This window comes from Pagrus pagrus (assembly GCF_965226575.1).
Source record: "Pagrus pagrus genome assembly, chromosome: 6".
In the NCBI taxonomy this organism is placed as follows: domain Eukaryota; kingdom Metazoa; phylum Chordata; class Actinopteri; order Spariformes; family Sparidae; genus Pagrus; species Pagrus pagrus.
This window is the reverse complement of record NC_140190.1, coordinates 24,256,615-24,274,914: the sequence shown is the minus strand read 5'-3', so window position 1 is coordinate 24,274,914 and position 18,300 is coordinate 24,256,615. Positions and strand designations below refer to the sequence as shown.

General features: G+C 39.6%; 1 protein-coding gene across 5 annotated transcripts in view; it reads right to left on the bottom strand.

The window, feature by feature from the left end:
* Window positions 1-18,300, bottom strand: part of LOC311257976 (3',5'-cyclic-AMP phosphodiesterase 4C-like) — a 107,624-nt gene that overhangs the window by 84,149 nt on the left and 5,175 nt on the right. For 2 of the 5 annotated variants that reach the window (XM_084353976.1, XM_084353978.1), the window contains exons 2-3: window positions 10,820-10,859; window positions 3,981-4,183 (exon numbers count right to left, since the gene is read on the bottom strand). In XM_084353976.1, the coding sequence (XP_084210102.1) occupies window positions 3,981-4,183; window positions 10,820-10,834 (218 nt within the window). In that variant the 5' untranslated portion in view covers window positions 10,835-10,859. Of the gene's footprint in view, window positions 1-1,133; window positions 1,512-3,980; window positions 4,184-10,819; window positions 10,860-18,300 lie in introns of those variants that run through there. The other 3 variants (XM_084353977.1, XM_084353979.1, XM_084353981.1) reach the window with 2 other exon arrangements.

Below are 18,300 nucleotides of genomic sequence, written 5' to 3'. Positions count from 1 at the left end.
CAGATGAAATGAAAATCAATGGAAAATCTCTTATGTAGACAAGCTTGCTCTCTGTTTCACATTTTAGCAAAATAAGAATGTCAGTATATAACACGTTTTCACAAACACCAAAAAGAGACGTGTAAAAATGATAAACAGAGCATTTATAATTTACTACTGGATGGACTAGTTCAGACATGCAACAGCACAGTGAGAGACAGAATATATAGCCTACTGTATGTGATGATGTTAACATCAATATAAAGACACCGGTTAAGAAATGCATTTCACTGTAAAACAGTGGTTCACACATTTTAACGGTATGCATAAGAAAACAGATTCATCACCATCTGAAATAACTTGTATTCTTCTACAGAGATAAATCTCAACTGCTTTGGCCTCATTTGCTGCATTTCCAGAAATTCAGCAGGAAAAAAAAAACAGGGCAGAAAAGTGTGAATGAAAGATTTTAACAAACTTAACCAAAGATTTAGTGATTCAGTATCCAAACACAATAGGGGCGATTTCAGAATTGTGTGACTTAGCCTAAATAATAATGAACTATCCTGATATACAGTGCTTCAACAACCCTCTGATATTCACCATTTCTTTATGCAGGCAGGGTTAGAGGTTTTGGTAGTAAGAAGGAAATGTCAGCCATGTCGTAACCACAGCCAGCCAGCACATATATATAACCCAGTTGGTCGCCTGGGAGGTTTAGTGTATGTCCAGAGTGTATGGAGGTAGATTATGGACTGTTGGTCGTTATTTATACAGTTTTTGAGTGGGGTTTGGTGTACATTCAGTACAAATCACGGGTCATTTCAAAATCCTCGTCACGTTAATTAAATAGACTAAAAGACTTAAATATATCTTAACTATATATCAAATATATATTAAATATATCTATGTCAAAGCCACAGCTTTGGTTTATGTTACTACCCTAATTATCAAACTAATGCACCTACCTTCATACTGAACACACAAACTGTCAGCCAGCAATCACTGCTCCAGTTAGAAGTTAAGCTAACAGTTAGGACGTTTTATTCATATAGTTAGCGGTCTGTATGTTTAGAGAGCTAACTTATCTTGACTGAACAACAAAGCGGATTTAACGTGGCGACTTTAGACACTTGAGAGGGGGAAGAGGTTACCGTTTCAACGAGGAGGGCCAGGACATGCGGGGTTTTCTCAGCCCGGGTCGCAGTTTCTCCAGAGTCCGGTTGCGGCACAGGTAGCGCTCGGTGTCCGAGTTGAAGCGCTGTTTGATCCGTATGTGAGTCCTGGGTTGCCGCCACAGATGTTTGGGCGGCTTGGCGAGCCCTGCTCCCTCTCTGCTCAGTGTGGTACACTCCATTTTGTCCTTAAGTTGTTGTTGAGTAGTTGTTTTCTGCTTGTTTTTGAACGTTGATCTTTGAAGACGGCCCAGAGAGGAAGCTGATGTAGAAAGCCCGCGCGTCAAACCCTTTTAACGGACAGAGAGCAGCGCGCGCGGCATGATGGTGTGCTGCTGTCCACGAGCCAGAGTGCTGAACGAGTCTGAGCCTGCCTCTCTCTCTCTCTCTCTCTCTCTCTCTCTCTCTCTCTCTCTCTCTCTCTCCTCCTTTACTCTTTAGGTCTCTCTCTCTCTCGGTCTGTCTGTCTGTCTGTCTCTCTCTCTCTCTTTCTTCTGCTTCAATGTGATGGAAAAAGTACTGCAAATCTGTACTCAAGTACGAGTACAGTTACATTACTGAAATATTACTCAATTACAAGTTGGTATTAAAATAATGCGTAAGTAAACGTGCAAAGTATTCTTCTCAAATACTACTCAGAATAGTAGTTATTTTTTAACCATGGATGTTTATTGCATCATAGCACAGGAATGTTGGACCAGGACAGGTCGGGGCTAGCTCGTTAGCACGCTAACTTCAGTAGATATCTCTATAACACAATACATACATGTCATAACGCCAAAACTGTTATTTCTTCACATTCTGTTGATAAATTAGATTATGATTTTAGGCTAATTTTTTTAATGTTTCCCACTTAAATTCTTACATATTGCACCTTAAACCGACAATCAGAGGTGGGCGAAAAATACATGAAAGTAGAAACTGTCCGTCTTATACTTGTGCCCAGAATTACATTTATATCGAAGTTTGTGGGCTCGTTTGTTCCCTTTTAAAGTTAAAGTTTGACATTTCTGTCATGCTTTGAACAGCAGATTGTAAGCATAGCTTGATTATTCATAAAATGTCAATAATCATTAGTTGCAGCCCTAACTGTAACCTCTGCACATAAACAGTGTAAAAATGACAGCTTTTTTAACATTCAGTCATCATTATGAATAGTTTAATATTCTGTACAGCTTTAACAGGCTACTATAAGTTTTATTTAATTGGTAGCCTACAGCTCTTTCATTGCTTCATGGGAGACTTGGCTACATGTCATACATTCAAATATATTCAGCTTTATTAGCATGATAGGAAAGCAACATAGTTCAAATTATTGGCCTCTATCATTAATGTCATGCAGAGCACACACACACACACACACACACACACACACACACACACACACACACACACAATGTCTCTAAATGTTTAAGATTGTAGAAAGAGGAGATACCGTAATGTGAGGAAAATATAACAACACACTCACACCTCTGTTACTGCAATTACCAGACACTTTGCAAAGAGAAGAGGGCTGTCATTATCACCTGAAACCACAAAATATATTCCAGCCTACTCCCTGTGTGTGTGTATGCATGAGTGTGCGTGGCGTGGCGTGTGTGTGTGTGTGTGTGTGTGTGTGTGTGTGTGTGTGTGTGTGTGTGTGTGCAGCACTCTCTGTCACTCAGAGAGCTTCAGTTGCTCAGACAGACACCCTGCTGTTTCCTCAGTGCCCAGCTGGACTCAACCCAACACTGACACACACAAGAAAGAGACTCAGAGCTAATGAGCACAGGTAACAATTCCAGCTAACCTTAGAGAGAGGGAAGGGAAGCAAAGGTGAGGCAGGAAGGAACGAAGGAAGGAAGGAAAGTCAGAAAATCACACTGACACATGTCTTAAAAAATTGATAATCAGCATCATTGAGCAGGATACACATCAGTAGCCTTCGTGACACAGAACAACAGATCAAAACCAAAACACCCCCCCAAAAAACGATCCTTTTCAGAAAAAATATGCTGCATGAATCTCAGGAGGCAATAAAACACGATTCTCTATCTATACCAACCTGCGCTACTAAACACAGAAAGAAAAGGGCATCTGTACTCAAAAACAAGCGTAATTATTGTTTTTCATGGCTTTCCAACTAAAGTTTTCACTTCTTTTTCCTCACACTAATAAATATCTTGGCAAATGCATCACCATTGAGCAGGATACATATCATTAGCCTTGGTGATACAGAATAACAGATCAAAACCAAAACACTCCAGAAAAAACAACTCCCAAAAGAATATGCTGCATGAATTTCAAAAATCTGCTTTGAAAAAGACATCAATCACTGATCTGCATAGTATGTGTGATACAGTATGTAGGCTATACCAACCTGCAAGAAAGAAAGAAAGAAAGAAAGAAAGAAAAAGGGCGTCTATATTCCCAAAAAAAGAAAAAAGTAAAAGGCCATCTGTACTCAAAAACAAATGTAATTACTGGGTTTTAATGGCTTTCCAACCAAATTTTTTAGGGCACACATCATTAGCCCTTGTGACACGGAGCAACAGATCAAAACCAAAACACACCAGAACAACAACTCCCTGAAAAACATCTATCCTTTTCTGAAAAAATATGCTGCATGAATTTCAAAAAGCAGCATTGAAAAAGGCATCAATCACTGAAGATCAATTTTTGAGGGTTCCTCTCTTGAATAATGTAGGAGTGGTAACAACAGTCAGCAGTGTTATAAAAGCAGAAAGACCAACAGCGTTGGAGTGTGTAATCTGCATAGTATGATATGTAGGCACCACCAACAAAAGAAAGAAAGAGAGAGAGAAGTGTTTGTGTGTTACTGACCGGTGCTCATCATGACTGGCCAGTGCTCGGCTGTACAACACCTCCAGTCGGTCCAGCGGCAGAGCGTGTGCTGTAGATGCCCGCCGGGTGTCACATGGGTGGTCCTGACAGGAGTGTCTCCTCCACAGAGGAGGCAGCATCAGCGTTCCAGAGAAACGCCGCCGCACTGCCTGCCGGACCGCAGGCAGAGACTCCCGTCGATCCTGCACACCGAGAGACAGGGGAGACAGAACATAAAGTCCAGAACGTCAACATCTTCAGTTTAATGCTAAATTTACAAGTTCCCATCCTCAAAATGCTCACATTTACCACAAATTTTTTGTCTGCACACAAAAGAACACCTTGATATTAAACAACATGATAAGTGCACAGGTGTGCCACTCCAAGATGTACAGCTTTAAGTTGAATCAACACCTCTTTAAACTAGATTTCACATCACTTGTAATGAAAATTGAAAGTTCAAATGAGGTCTCCCTGGTGCACATGCTGTTTTACACTATCCAGCTGGCAGTCAGAGGAACAGGCAGTCAGAAAACAGCCGTCTAGGGAAGAATCGAAAGCCAACGCCAGGGATGCTCCTCCATCCTCTAGCACCTCTAAACCAAAACTGACCGCTCCAACCATGGCCCTGGGACACGATCCTGCTGTAACCATGACAAATCTATCAGCAATGTTTGTTGAGTAGACAACAGTTGTACTTCAATGTTATTGGGCAATTTATTGCTGCATTGAAGTTGCAGCTCGCCTCACATGTTGCCAAAACATCTGTTAACAAAACCAGTACCCAGCTGCTGACGCAGTGTATTAAACTGAGGCAGAACAGTAGTAGGCACAAACTCTGAATAAGGTTTTATTGAGATCATAAAATGAAGAGTAAAATAACTTTAAGGGTTGATCTACATATCACTTTTTGCTTTGGTTATAGCACACCTTATATGCCAACTAAGTTATTTTCTATAATTCTGTCTCTCAGTATAATGTAAAAAAAATTCAGCAGCATTACTAACAAACTGCAGCTGCCAATAGACCATTAAGGTGACTCAACACCTCTCTAAAGCAGATAATAGCAGAATGGCGAAGAGTCTGTGGGCCGTTGGATATTTTGCACAGACATTAAAGCTTCCCAGACGATGAATCCTAAAGACTATACGATGCTCCCCTGACATTTACTTTGGTGCCAAAATTGAGGTCAAAATTAAAATTTTGCTGATGCTCCTTCACCACTTGACCAATCTTACACAATGCATATGAATTGTAAATATTACGACTTAATGCTCATCATTACAGATGTGTTTCATACAATTTGGATGCACAATGTACCGACTAAATATGTCGCGCACTCTGTCATTTCAATTGAGTGACTCCGTTAATAAGACATTAGAAATGAGACGTGATGAAATTAAGATTCATCATCTAATCAGTGACAATTACCATATGCTTGCAAGCATCACTGTTGATGCATGAACATATTTATATCAAATATAATGTAATAATCCAAATGAGATTCAGAAGAGCCCTGCCATGACAACCTAATAATTTCACCGTCTCAATTAGAAGCACTTCAACAAATAACTCACTGAATCAATAATGAATCTACACATATCAGTCCGGGGTGCATGGCATCCGTCTCGTCTGCCCTGAGGGTGCTGCAGGCGAAGCACAAACACTTTTCACATCTGACACTAAGTAAGTAGTTTGTTTGTCTTCCTCCCTGACCATTATATTGGCTTTTTTTTTGCATTTTCTCTCTGCTCATCAATCTAATATCCACTGAGAGCCTTTAATGGATAGCAGCAATGAAAGACATCAGGAGGAGAGATAGCAGTTTGTGTGTGTGTGTGTGCGTGTGTGTGTGTGTAAAAAGTATATAACCAAGAGGACTTCTCCCCATTAAAAAGGTGTGTAATGTGATCGAGGCAGCCACAACAACACATAAACCAAAAAATCCATGCCCATTTTGGGAGATCCTCGGGCAGCTGTCAGCCTCTGTTTCTCTGTAATTTGGGCTTCAGACGAGTTGGCGGAGTCGTCCCTGGTGGGTCAAAAGGAGGTGATGAATATCGATCCGCCACCCTAGAAGCTGCAACACCAGGTATCATTTTCCCAGCTCACTCACAAATAGTCATTTTCCATCTATTTCTAAACATGCTGTTGTCCAACCACTTTCAAAGAAAAACCCAACCTTGAGCCCACTGTTCTTAATAATCTTAGGCCAATTTAACAAACTTCCACAATTTCTAAGGTTTTAGAGAAAGTGGTTTCAACTCTGCTTTTAGCTTTTATGTGTCACAATAACATCTTTGAAAAGTTCCAGTCAGGTTTTAGAGCTTTACACAGCACATAAACTGCCTAACAATGCTTAATAGAAAGAAGACTGAGCAGGCATCAGTATTTCCAGTATTGGACTATGGAGATTCTGTTTATTCTCATGTGCCCGTCTCAGTCAACACACCACTGTGGTCTGTATAGCACTGTTGGTTGGCCCTTTCTGCGTCAGCGCAGGAAGCAACACAGCATACTTTTTATTTATAAATTGGTAAACCGCCCATGTACCTGAAGAAGCTTTTGTCAACAGACAACCTCAGACATACAACCAGATCTCAAGACTGGATCACGCTAAAAACGCCAAGGTATATGACAGAACATGGGAAGCCTGTCGTCATTTTTGCCCACCCATTATGTGGAATAACTTTCGAACTAAAGCTAAGCGTTTCTCTCATGTATCATATGGTGTTTTTAAAGAGCTAGTGGCTGAACTACTCAAAAAAAATGCTTGCAGTTGTTTTTAATGGTATGCACATGTGTTGAGTTACGGGCCTGTATGTATGTGTGTACATAAATGTGTATGTAAATATGTATTATTCTTATATTTGTAGATTTTCTTTTTGTATGTTGTTGCAGGGCCCCGCTGGAAATGAGACTTCGGTCTCAGTGGGTCCTCCCTGCTAAAATAGCGGGTAATTAAAATAGATAGATAAAATGCTGACAGAGAGAGCACGATTTTAATGATTTAAGATGTAAGTGTTGCTTTTGATTGATTTTGATTAGATCCTGCCATTTAAATCAACCGTCCTGAAACCTGGGTGGCCATCAAAGGCTCTGCACTTAGTTGGTTTTATGCTTACCAGTCACAACTGGATTAAGGTTAATGTTCTCTGTTTGGCCCCCCGCTGCCATTTTCCCCCCCGCAGACGCACTGATCTGATATTTTCTCTAAAGTTGACATTTTGCAGGTATGAATTTTTGACCTGACAACAGCCTAATATAACCTAATTAACAACAGCGCTGTGCACTGGTTTGCCTCAAGTTCTCACTGTCTTTTTTAGCTGAATGACACATTTTCTTCCAGAGAGGCAGCAGCTGTCTGCGTTATCACCTGTCTAGCCCCCTGCCATGCAACACACAGCGAGTGAGAATGAGATGGAGGCAGTGTGGCTGGTGTGTGATCAGATGGGACGGTGGGTGTTCTGCCTCTGCGGCGGGACTCATCCTCGTCACGTTTCTCTGTTAATCAACAGCACGGAGCTGCATCAATGCTCGTGACTCACATGGAGTGGCTGCACACAGTGGGAGTCAAACCCATAACCTCAGCTCTGTCTGTGCAATCTGTAATACCCTTTTACAGCTGCAAATTAACAGAGAAACAGCTTATCACCGCTCAGCTCAGTACTGATGAATGTGGAGTGTATGACTATACAAGCTAAATACTTACTAACTATAATAGCTTTTGATTCTGGTGTGCTTCTCTGCCACGAGGTGAGTAAAAATAGTCTCTGTGAGTCTTCTATGATTAATTTCTCACTTTATGATTTTTGAAAGGATATTATGTATTATTATGTTCATTTTCAGGTTTATAGTTTTATTTTGGCTTACTTCTAGAATAGGTTTACATGCTTTAGTACTCAAAAACACATCAGTTTTCTCATACTGTCCAGTGCAGCAGCACTGCATTCCCCCTCTGTCTGAAACACTCCGTTTTAGCTCCTGTCTCTTTAAGGCCCCGTAGTCTGCTCTGATTGGTCAGCTCACACACACCTGAGCCAGCACCGCTCACCGTGTCGCCAGTCAGTTCTGTTGTGTTCTCAGCTTCCAGTAAGTAAGTAATCACATCTACCATGAATAAAGACAACAATTATGCAAATATGTGACATGATCACGTAGTGTGAGACGCGTCTCCTTTAATTTTATTTCCAATACAACAGTTTGTTTAATTATTCATAGGGAAGTTCTGATCTGATAAATCATTTCTGTCTGCTGATACAGTCTCTCTCTATCTCCTGCTTGGTCTCACCTTTGCTAATCAGTTGATTAGCCTGTTGTGTAAATGTTTCCATTGCCCTCGACTGCAGTTAATCAAAGCTCTTCCGTCACTAAACAGACCCTTCACACCTTCCACTAATCATCTTTTGCAGATAAACACAGAAAATGGCTTTCATAATTCAGCCTTTTATGCTCAGAATAAACAACTTGATGGGTACCAGGAGAGCGGAGTGCTTAATATTTAGGATCTGTATGTTTTTTTTCCCACTAGACATCCTGCTCAAAATACAAAGGGAACTCAATCTCAATCACAAGTGGACAGCTCTACGTCCATGGGGGAACAGCCCTAAAACGCATTGAGGACGCATCTGAGATTGGATCACCAAGACCACATTCTAAGGTGGTCTGGGATGCATGTGAACAGCAGCGTGTACAAACATGTGAGGTGAGCCACACTGGAGGACCTCCTTCTCAACTGACATCCTCAATGAAACAAGGGGAAGAAGAAGAAGAGGCAACAACAACAGGCAGAATGGATTACACACTGTCTGATTTCCATGTGGCTCATTGTAATGTAAATTACATGCGTGGGCTCGCTTTACCTGCTAGTGTTCAGGCATTAGATGTTTCAACTAACAATTCAACTAGCAACTGCAATATACCCAGACTCCCTTAAGAAATTGCTTATTTTTGAGAGTTGTTGGGTGAGGAGAAATGTAACAAACTTTGTGAAACTTTGCAATGACAAATTCAAACTTATCAATGCCTTCTTGTAAATTCGGCAATAAATGCAATACATTAGGTTGTTTCTCTCCTTGTCAAAAAGAGGCTGGTGCAGCAATGCTGTGACAAACTGCCAGTCTCTTTCCATGTCTAAAGTGTGTCTTACCTCCCAACATTTACTGTAGCATCATTTACACAAGTTTATGATAGAAGACAACATTTTATTGACGGCAAACATGTCAAATTCACAAATGTAGTAAACAGTAACCAATATAGGCAACTTCTTTGACGCCTGAGGAGAAAGTCCTGAGGCTCCATTTAAAAATTGTTCAATTTTGTGAGTTGTAGAGTTAGGAGAAACTTAATCAACTTTGTGAAACGCTATCTACAACAAATTCTGTGGCTGAAATGCAGGAGCTCGAAGATCTTACTTTTCTGAAGTTTAATGCCGTCAGTATCCCACAATCCACTGGGCTGCCATCTGCCCCCTACAACATGTACACACTCATCTTTACACTCTGTTCCCTTGTATTAACTACAGGTACACATATGCTTAATCACAAAGACATTACACACAAAAAGTACATAATTACTCCACTGCAGACACACTTATCCTTGCACAAATAAGTACAAACAGAGACAAGCTCTGACTCTTTGATGATGTAATCACAGGTGATAAGAGCTTTTCATTACAACACACTGATCCTCCATGAGAGCAATCAAAGCTGCCTCTGTTTCCCTCATTTAGAAAATTAATATGAATTCATCATAATGTCGACAGGAACAGAGCTGGATCAACCTTCCCACGGTGTGAGTGACATGAGTGAGCGTTTCACAGCCTGTTCCCTGATGCCGAGCTAAAAACATTCACCTGAACGTATAATGACATCCGGGGGTGCAAGCTTATGATTATCATCGGTCCATAAATAGAGCCTGGCTCCAATCAACCCTCTCCTTCTAAATCCCCATCTACATCTTCATGTAGGAGTGTGTGTGCCACAATTATTACTGTAGGCACAAATACACTGATCGTTTTCATGAAAGCAGGAACTGAACTCAATAACTTAAACTCATGGAGCAACCGTTGTCTTTATTGTATGGGTTAGGGTTTATTACTCTCTTCATTTTAACACAAATATATGTACTTTCTGCTCCTTACATTTAAAAAGCAGGCTTGTTACTTTAGCTTGAATGCATTTGAGGGGAATCAGCGATTATTTTCATATATAAATTCAATAATTTGATATTTATTCATGTATCTATTTTTGAATTGGCTGTTCTGCTGTGTCGTCAGGCATCAGCAATGTAGCTGACTGTATTGTGACCGTTTTTGCATCACTGCCTGTGTAACATTAGTACGGCTGTATTACAATTTATTTCAAAAGCGATCAATGCAGGTTAAAGTTATTTGAGAGAAAGATTAAATTCATCATCATCAATATGCCCTTGAAAATGCATTTACATCCCAGTTGCCACATCTATCTGGAAAACAAATCAAAGCAGTCTCTGAAGCGAGCTCGGTGAATAATTAAAAGCCATTTTAAAATGCTTCTCGCAGACACTCACTGTGAGGTGTTCATGCATGTGTGTGTGTGTGTGTGTGGGTGCGTGTCCCCTTTGTCTTTATTATCTACGAACAAAGCCTTGAAATGAAGGTAAAACTTTTACAGCCATGAGGTAACTCAGTCCTCATCACTACATGACGCACAGCTGCAGAGTCACGCTGAGGTCGGATCTCACGTAGGACTTATCACCAATGTAAACCATGGACTTTATAAGGCAGGTTGGAGGTGTGTGTGTATGAGTGTGTGTGTGTGTCTGTGGTTGTTAGAGGGGAAGCCATGAACCTTATTTACCTCAAGCCAAGACATTGACGCTGGTTAGTTGATGCAGCAGCTGAAACAAAGAAAAGAGAAACAACATTCATCACTCTTAGTAAGGATGTATGATGATAATATCAGCCTGTCATCCGCACAAAATGAACATTTCTGTTAACACGACTGGCCTTTAAGATGATGCCTACATCACGACTAGGGTAGGCATAATAACGATTTGATATGGAAAGATGAGCAGAAACTCATCCACCACTTCACTAACTGCAGACACTTCTGACATTCAAAAGTAATTTTCCTGGGAAAACCAAACTCATTTTAAACCTTTACTTCAAGTTATGGTTTGAACATCGAACATAAGAAAAAAAATACAAAGTAAGTGGTCCAGGAATGAAGAATTCAGGTCCCTAATACATGTGTAGAAGAAAAAAGAAAGCGTAAGTGGGCAACAAAAACTAAACATTAACAATGACTCATCTATAAATTACTCACGACTCATCAACACCACCTGTCATTACCATGCGCTCCGTGATGGCCGAAGGAACAATGAATACGACATCATCACAAAGTCGAAAAGCCTCCAGCCAGAGAAGTTCATGATTAAGCACTTTTATTACTCAGTGAAGTGATTTGTTTATTTTCAAGTCACGCATGAGAGATCCAGCAGTGAAACAAAGTTTAATACAATAAATCGAAATGATTACACAAACACGACAGCACGAACAAAATGTGTCGTCTATGACATGGACATTCTTAAGTGTTTCATATGAGGGGATATAATGGATCATAAAATGGTGAATGGACTGCATTCAAACAGGGCTTTTAACTTGATATCAGCACAAAGTGGTTCATAATACATTCAGGACTGTAGCTGAGGAACATGGCGAGACTTTACACTCCACTTTGGTGAATATTTGAGGTTATTCCAGTATTTTTTAGACTCAATATATTACATTATGACTAATTTTAGGCCAATAAACAAATAAACAATCCCTTATTTCTCCACAAGGATTTTATTCCTGGTCAGCACAGTTGATGTCCAGTCAAAACTAGCATTAAGGTAAGCTGTGGTACAAAAACGTTAAATGATGGTTATCATACCGTGTACTGTCTGAGCATTGAATTCTAATGTACAGTATGAAAATCATGTCCTTATCAAAGCAGCAGAGATGACGATATCCTGACTTTTAGTTCTTTCTGTCAAGCTTAAAAAAACACTGAATCCTACACTTCCCATAATGCAGCTCAATGTGCTTGCATTAGATGGCCCTGCATCCAAAATACCAACTTCTCTTGAACTCCACATTTTCAGTTTCTGTAGTCTCAAGCTCGAGTCGAGACAACCCTGATGACATCCCTGCTACATCAGAGTCACAGAGGTACTCTTGATGTGTAAACAGAACTTTTCTAAATCACCTTCTCCTCCTCACCTTTCATGCGTCTGTTGTGTTGATGGATGAAAATGTCACCATATATTTGTGTTGTATTACAGCTCTCACAAGATTTTCTACTCTGCCATCCAAATCTGACTTTATTTCTGTCAATTACAGCCCACAGCAGCTGGAGGGGACACGATGAGAGCAGCTGAAACACAGATCTGTGTGTGATGAGTCAGTTTTATCCGCAGTAATTCCTGTTGTTAGTCACCAGAAGTCGATGAAAGTCATGGATTATTAAACCCCCTTTAGGCCACATTAGTCGGTTTAATCCACTGCTGAGGTTTATTTTTCTATTAAGACGATAAAACAAAACATGGAAGCTTTCACAACAAATGTTTTATTCATGCTCAGCATCCCAAACCATCTTCAGATTAACACTTCTGCTCTCTCTGCCGCTTTCCAGTTTGTGATTGATTTTAATGTAGCCTACTGACGACTAATCATCCCCTATGCTGTCCTCATTCCTCAACATTAGAGCTGCAACTAATGATCATTATCAATCTCACTGTCAATTAATGTTGATTATTTTCTCGATTAGTTGTTGACTCAGTTTTCATGTCAGTCTTGGACTAAGTTGATGTCAGTTACAGGTACACATCCTCTTCTTCTCTTGAACTCAATCAATCAATCAATCAACTTTATTTATATGGCACTTTTCATACTGTACGGTAACACAAAGTGCCTCACAGAGGTTAAAAACAAAACAGAACAAAACAGAACAAAACAATACAAAACACCATGAAGACCACAAACCTCCCACCCCCACAAACATACACACAGATACACATTTACATACACACTCACACACATACACAGACATATGGACAGACATACACACCCACACACAAACATACACACACCCACACACATACACTAGCTGTTGCTAAGGAGACATGGCTGGGCACCGAAATCACAGGTGAGGAAGAAGCTACCTTTGGGGGCCATGCACACCGAGAGGAATCATGGTCCATGACTGCAGGGGCGCCACCACATAGACCCCCCAAGCCCAGGCAGACAGGAGGCTCCACACCAAGGTGTAGAGCTCTCTAGCCACCCGGGCCAGGGCCATCCACGGGACAGCACCCCCATCGGTGGACCAGAAGCAACTCCCGGTGTGGTAGGCCCCCAGGAGGAAACACTGGAAGATCGAGGGGCTAAAACAGTAAAATAAGATAAAAGGTATAGGAGCTAAAACTGAGGGAATAAAACAATAGAATGTATAAAATAGACCATAAGTAACGACTAAAACATTGAAATAAAACATTGAAGTAAAACAATAAAGTAATAAAACAGGATAAACTAAGCTAAAAATAAAAATATAATAATAATAATAATAATAATAATAATAATAATAATAAATAAATATGTAAATAAATAAATAAATAATAATAAATAAATAAGGATAGTAATAAATAATAATAAAAAATGTAAGAACTTAGAAAGAGTTAAATGAGTTTAGTTAAAAGCCTGATTAAAAAGATGGGTCTTGAGCCTCTTTTTTTTTTCTCGACTGTCTTTCACTCTGCTTTGAGATTTATTACAGGTGATGTTTAGGCTACACATCATTGTATTTTATATGATAAGGTTTGATCGTCTTTCCTCAAAGAAAGAATTGATTATCACTGGTTTCTCTTTAACTGCAAAACCCTGATAATAACCAGCAGATTAATCAAAAATAATAGTTTGCTATTTAGCTATGGTTAGCTAAATAATTAGTGAAAATGTTCTAACATTTCATTTATTTGGGTTATTTTTATTTGACTTCCAATTATTTTATCTTATATATGTAATTATCTGGCATAACTGCAACGTTTTAAGGGTTTTATCACTGAATGTTATTTTTACATTATTTTACATTTACATTATTTTATTTGTTTTTAATCAAAATATCCAACATTGTTACGGCTTTGGCTTTTTTTAGGAACCCATTGTGGAACTGTTTTTACTTTGTGAGTTTTTTCCCTTGTTATTGCTTTTTCCTGTTTTTGCTTTGTTTCAATGTCATCGTTAATGAGGGTGAACCCTCAATGATCTCTAAAAGCATAAATAAAATAATAAAAATAATAAAAGTCCTTATTTATAGAGCACCTTTAAAAACAGTTCTGACAGAGCAAAAGCAGGACACTCAGGAAGATAACATAACAGGAGAAATGCTGTCAAGCAGTCAAGCAAAACTAAGAGAAGTTGAAAATAAAGTTGATTGAGTCAATTATAATTATATTTTTTTCTATAAAATAAAATTTGTAAAAATGCATTGTATGTCCTTTAATCCTAAACTCATAGATATTCAGTTTACTGTCATTTGTAACACATATATATTAATAAAATCTTCAATCTTCAAATGTTTGGAATTTGGGCTTTAAAAAAAGACAATAATTGATTATCAAAGCAGCTGCCTGTACATTTTCTGTTGACTGCTTGATTAATTGTCTGATCATTCACGCTCAACTCGACATCTGCTGCTAACTGCAAATGCAAAGTTTTAGTCTTAAGCCTTCAGAGTTTAATGTTTCTGCCCTTTGGTCTCAGATATCTTCTACTGAGCTGTTGCCATATTTTAGTCCCTGCGTACCTTCAGGTGCCTTCATCTTGGCTGTTTATCATTTTTCTTTTTTGCATTCAGTGAATTTTCTTCTACTTTATTATTTGCACTGTTTTCTTGCACCACTGGCAGTCAGTATAATGTCTATACTATACGAGTATACTATACATATCTCTGCTGCTCATCACTTTCCTGCGGCTTCTTGCAGAAAAACATGCGTAAATGACAGCCTGTGCTGCGCACCAACCCCAACAGTAAACAAGACCTGCTGTTCACAAACTGGAGGCAGATCCCAGCCGGCACACTCAAGGCTTCTCATATTTGAAATGTAAAAGGGATGTGAGGTTTACGTGTACAATCATACAAATGAAAGTGACGGGAAAGTACAGAAAACACACTGCATCCAGACCACAACAGTAAATTTGCACAAATGATGTATATTTAACTAGAGAAAACACACAATCTGCCTGTTTATTGGTTCTACCAGCACATTTTTACCTCTGCCAAAGAATTAATGTTCACTTATGTTTTCTGTTTGAGTCAGAACAATATCTCAGATTCTTGTTGATAGATGTCAATGAAATTCAATGTAAATTCAGGCCATGAGCAGAGGAAACGACCAAGAATGTGCCAGGTGCAGATCAAGGTATTTTCAAAGTACTTCTTAACATTACCACAAATGGCACATTTGAAAATATTTGCTTTTTTCTTTGGAGCTTAACTGAGTCAAAAAAAGTAATTATGGTCTACCCTGCTGTATCTGAAAGGATGATAAAACAGTTTCTATAAACCATTTTCCCAGAGGACATTTTGAAAAGTCAGAGTAGGAAAAAGAACATTAACAGAATTTATGATTGCTGAATTCCATTTAGCTGCTTCAGTTTCACGGTCACGACTCAGAGATCAGCATATATGCTGTTCGCATCAGTTACATCAGAGCTGGAAAGTTTTATTCATTGACAGAGCAACGAACAGCCCTGAAGGCTTTTCATGATGCCACACATGTTGTCGCTCTTCTCTCAACTCGACTCGCTTTTGGTAAGAGTTTGATTTATCTGGCTCCGCTGGTGGTAGCACTCCCCTACTGCTAACCTGATTGGTTGAAGTCAGCCCATCACAGTTGGTGAAGTTGAGTAGAGAGAGTAAAGTCATCTCCGTTTACTCCGATGGAACATTTTTTGAAGCAATGGCGGATCGTGGAGCCTCTTAATAGTTTCTAGAAGTTGGCTGCAAGTACTAGCAGCCCAGGACTGTAAATCAATCAATCAATAAATCATGTATTAACTACAAACTGCCAAATGTCAGACTTCTGTCTCTCTGTATTCATGCATATAAAGTGCCCGCTCAGAACTTCCTGGAACTATCAGAAGTCTCCGTGAATCACGTGATGATCAGCATTTTGAACCTCCGTCGTCGCGACTCTCTCTACTCAATCACTCTCGTGATAGACAGATAGTAAGTAAGCAAGTAAAGTTTATTTAATATAGCACGGTCACAAGGCGCTTAACAAACAAAATCAAATAAAACATCAAAACCATAAAAACAGCAAAAGGAGGAAAAAACAAAGCAAATAAAAGCATACAGGTTACGACACTAGCAGCAGGAGCAGCTGTCAAGTGTTTTTTTGAAAGTGCCTGCCCTTTTCCCAACAGTTTCTAGCTGTGCCTTTCAAGATGTTCTGTGTACCAAACCATCGGCACGTCAGGTGAGTCATGACTCACTGCGGCAAAAGCAGAATGGACGACATGGAGGAAGATGAGCTCTTGTTGCTACATATTGTTGTTGCAGTTACAGGGGTACAGGGATATTGGGGTATTTACAATGGTTGACCATGACTATTACAAATGGCCACAATGGAATCTCACTCATTATCCAGTGCCGGATGGCAGACGAAGGTTTGGGAAGCCGTTCAGCATTTTGAGATTTCGTAATAAGGCTTCCTATATATCACCAAGGAATCTTGTGTATCTGTACATACATCACTATGTATCATAAAATACTCCCTGCTCTCCATCTGTTGTTTGCATCATAGCAACCGAATGACTCGACATCATACGCAAACAAGCTATAGAACAGAGCCATTGTTACTGTAACACCTGCTTTACCTACTACAGAGTTGTGAGAAGCTGGCTCTGCAAATGTTTTTCCCATTTACCAAATGTTCTTCAAAGATATCTTCAATGTTACATAACACGGAAACACAGCACCTCCACCAATGTTGATGCATGTTATGATCCTATCAGTTTGTATTGTGGCCACAAGTTTGAATTATTTCCGTTTTGTTTCTGAGATGTCATGTTTTGTCAGTGTGGCCTGGCAGACGGGTCTAAATACTACAATACCCATGAGTCTCAGTTACCATTGCTCTGGAGGAGGAACAAGTCAGAGGCTTAAAACGCTTCTTTGTTCAATTTGTGAACCAAGCACTGTGCATAATTTCAAAATTTGCCAAGAATCCAAAAGTAAATTTATCTAAGCTGCCATCTTGAGCTTCTGCACGGAACAGATCTGTGAGCTCTATGATTGGATGTTTGTTGCCAGGATCAAACTCATGAGTCATAGTTATATTCTCCCCCAAAAGTTTTTGGCTCGCATTGCAACTTTTTGTCAGAGGACCAGACATTTTCTTGCATAGTTTTTAATCTTTTGGCCTGATGATTCACGGCAATCCAAGGCACAGACATATTCCAACTGTGAGTCACGAAAAATGTCTAACACTGGCAAAGATTAATGGGACTTTTACAAGTCAAAATGCCTGCAGGGAAAAAGGCTTCTTATTGAAACATAAGATTTAAAGACAGAGGTCTAGTTGTAACTGCAGAATATGAAGTCTACTCGCTGTGTAGATGTATTCTTCATTTCTTTTGCCTCTGAGAATAAAGCAGCTCAGTCTGACAACCCTCTGATATGCTCCGGTACTCTTTTTTTATCACAGCTCTTCCCAGTTTCAAGAGGCCTTTCTGACAGCGTCAGCCACATATTTGAAATTTTGGTCAGCTTCTTTGTCAGACAGTGTTTCACTCCTCAGAGTAATGACAGCCTGCCTTTTCTTTGTCGTGAGCTGACATCTAGCTTCAAAGACGAAGAGTTTGGTTGTTCCACCGAGCAGCCATCATTAACGTTATTAGTCACGTGTTCTTTGTCTGCAATGACAACTTATAACATCTGCTGCGAGAAAGAGGTCAAATAAATAGTTTATTGTCTGTTAAAGCTGTTTGTGGTGATAAAAATATGGATTCTGTTCAATTAGATAAAAGTTCAAAAGCATTTCTGTGTTCGCTGACAAATATTTCACATTTCAGAGCAGTGACAGTGAATTTAACAGTGAAAATGAAAACACTTTGGTACATAACATCTCATGCAGCAATAAAAAGTGTGTGTTTTGTGAGCTGAGCTGGCAAAGCAGAGTTTGTAATGATTAACTCTCTGCAGCAGTGTCCTTGTCTCAAGCTCCACCATCATAAAGTGAACACCCGAGGTGTCTTGTGATGCCGCCGCGGTGATGTAGATAGGAGTGTTAAAAC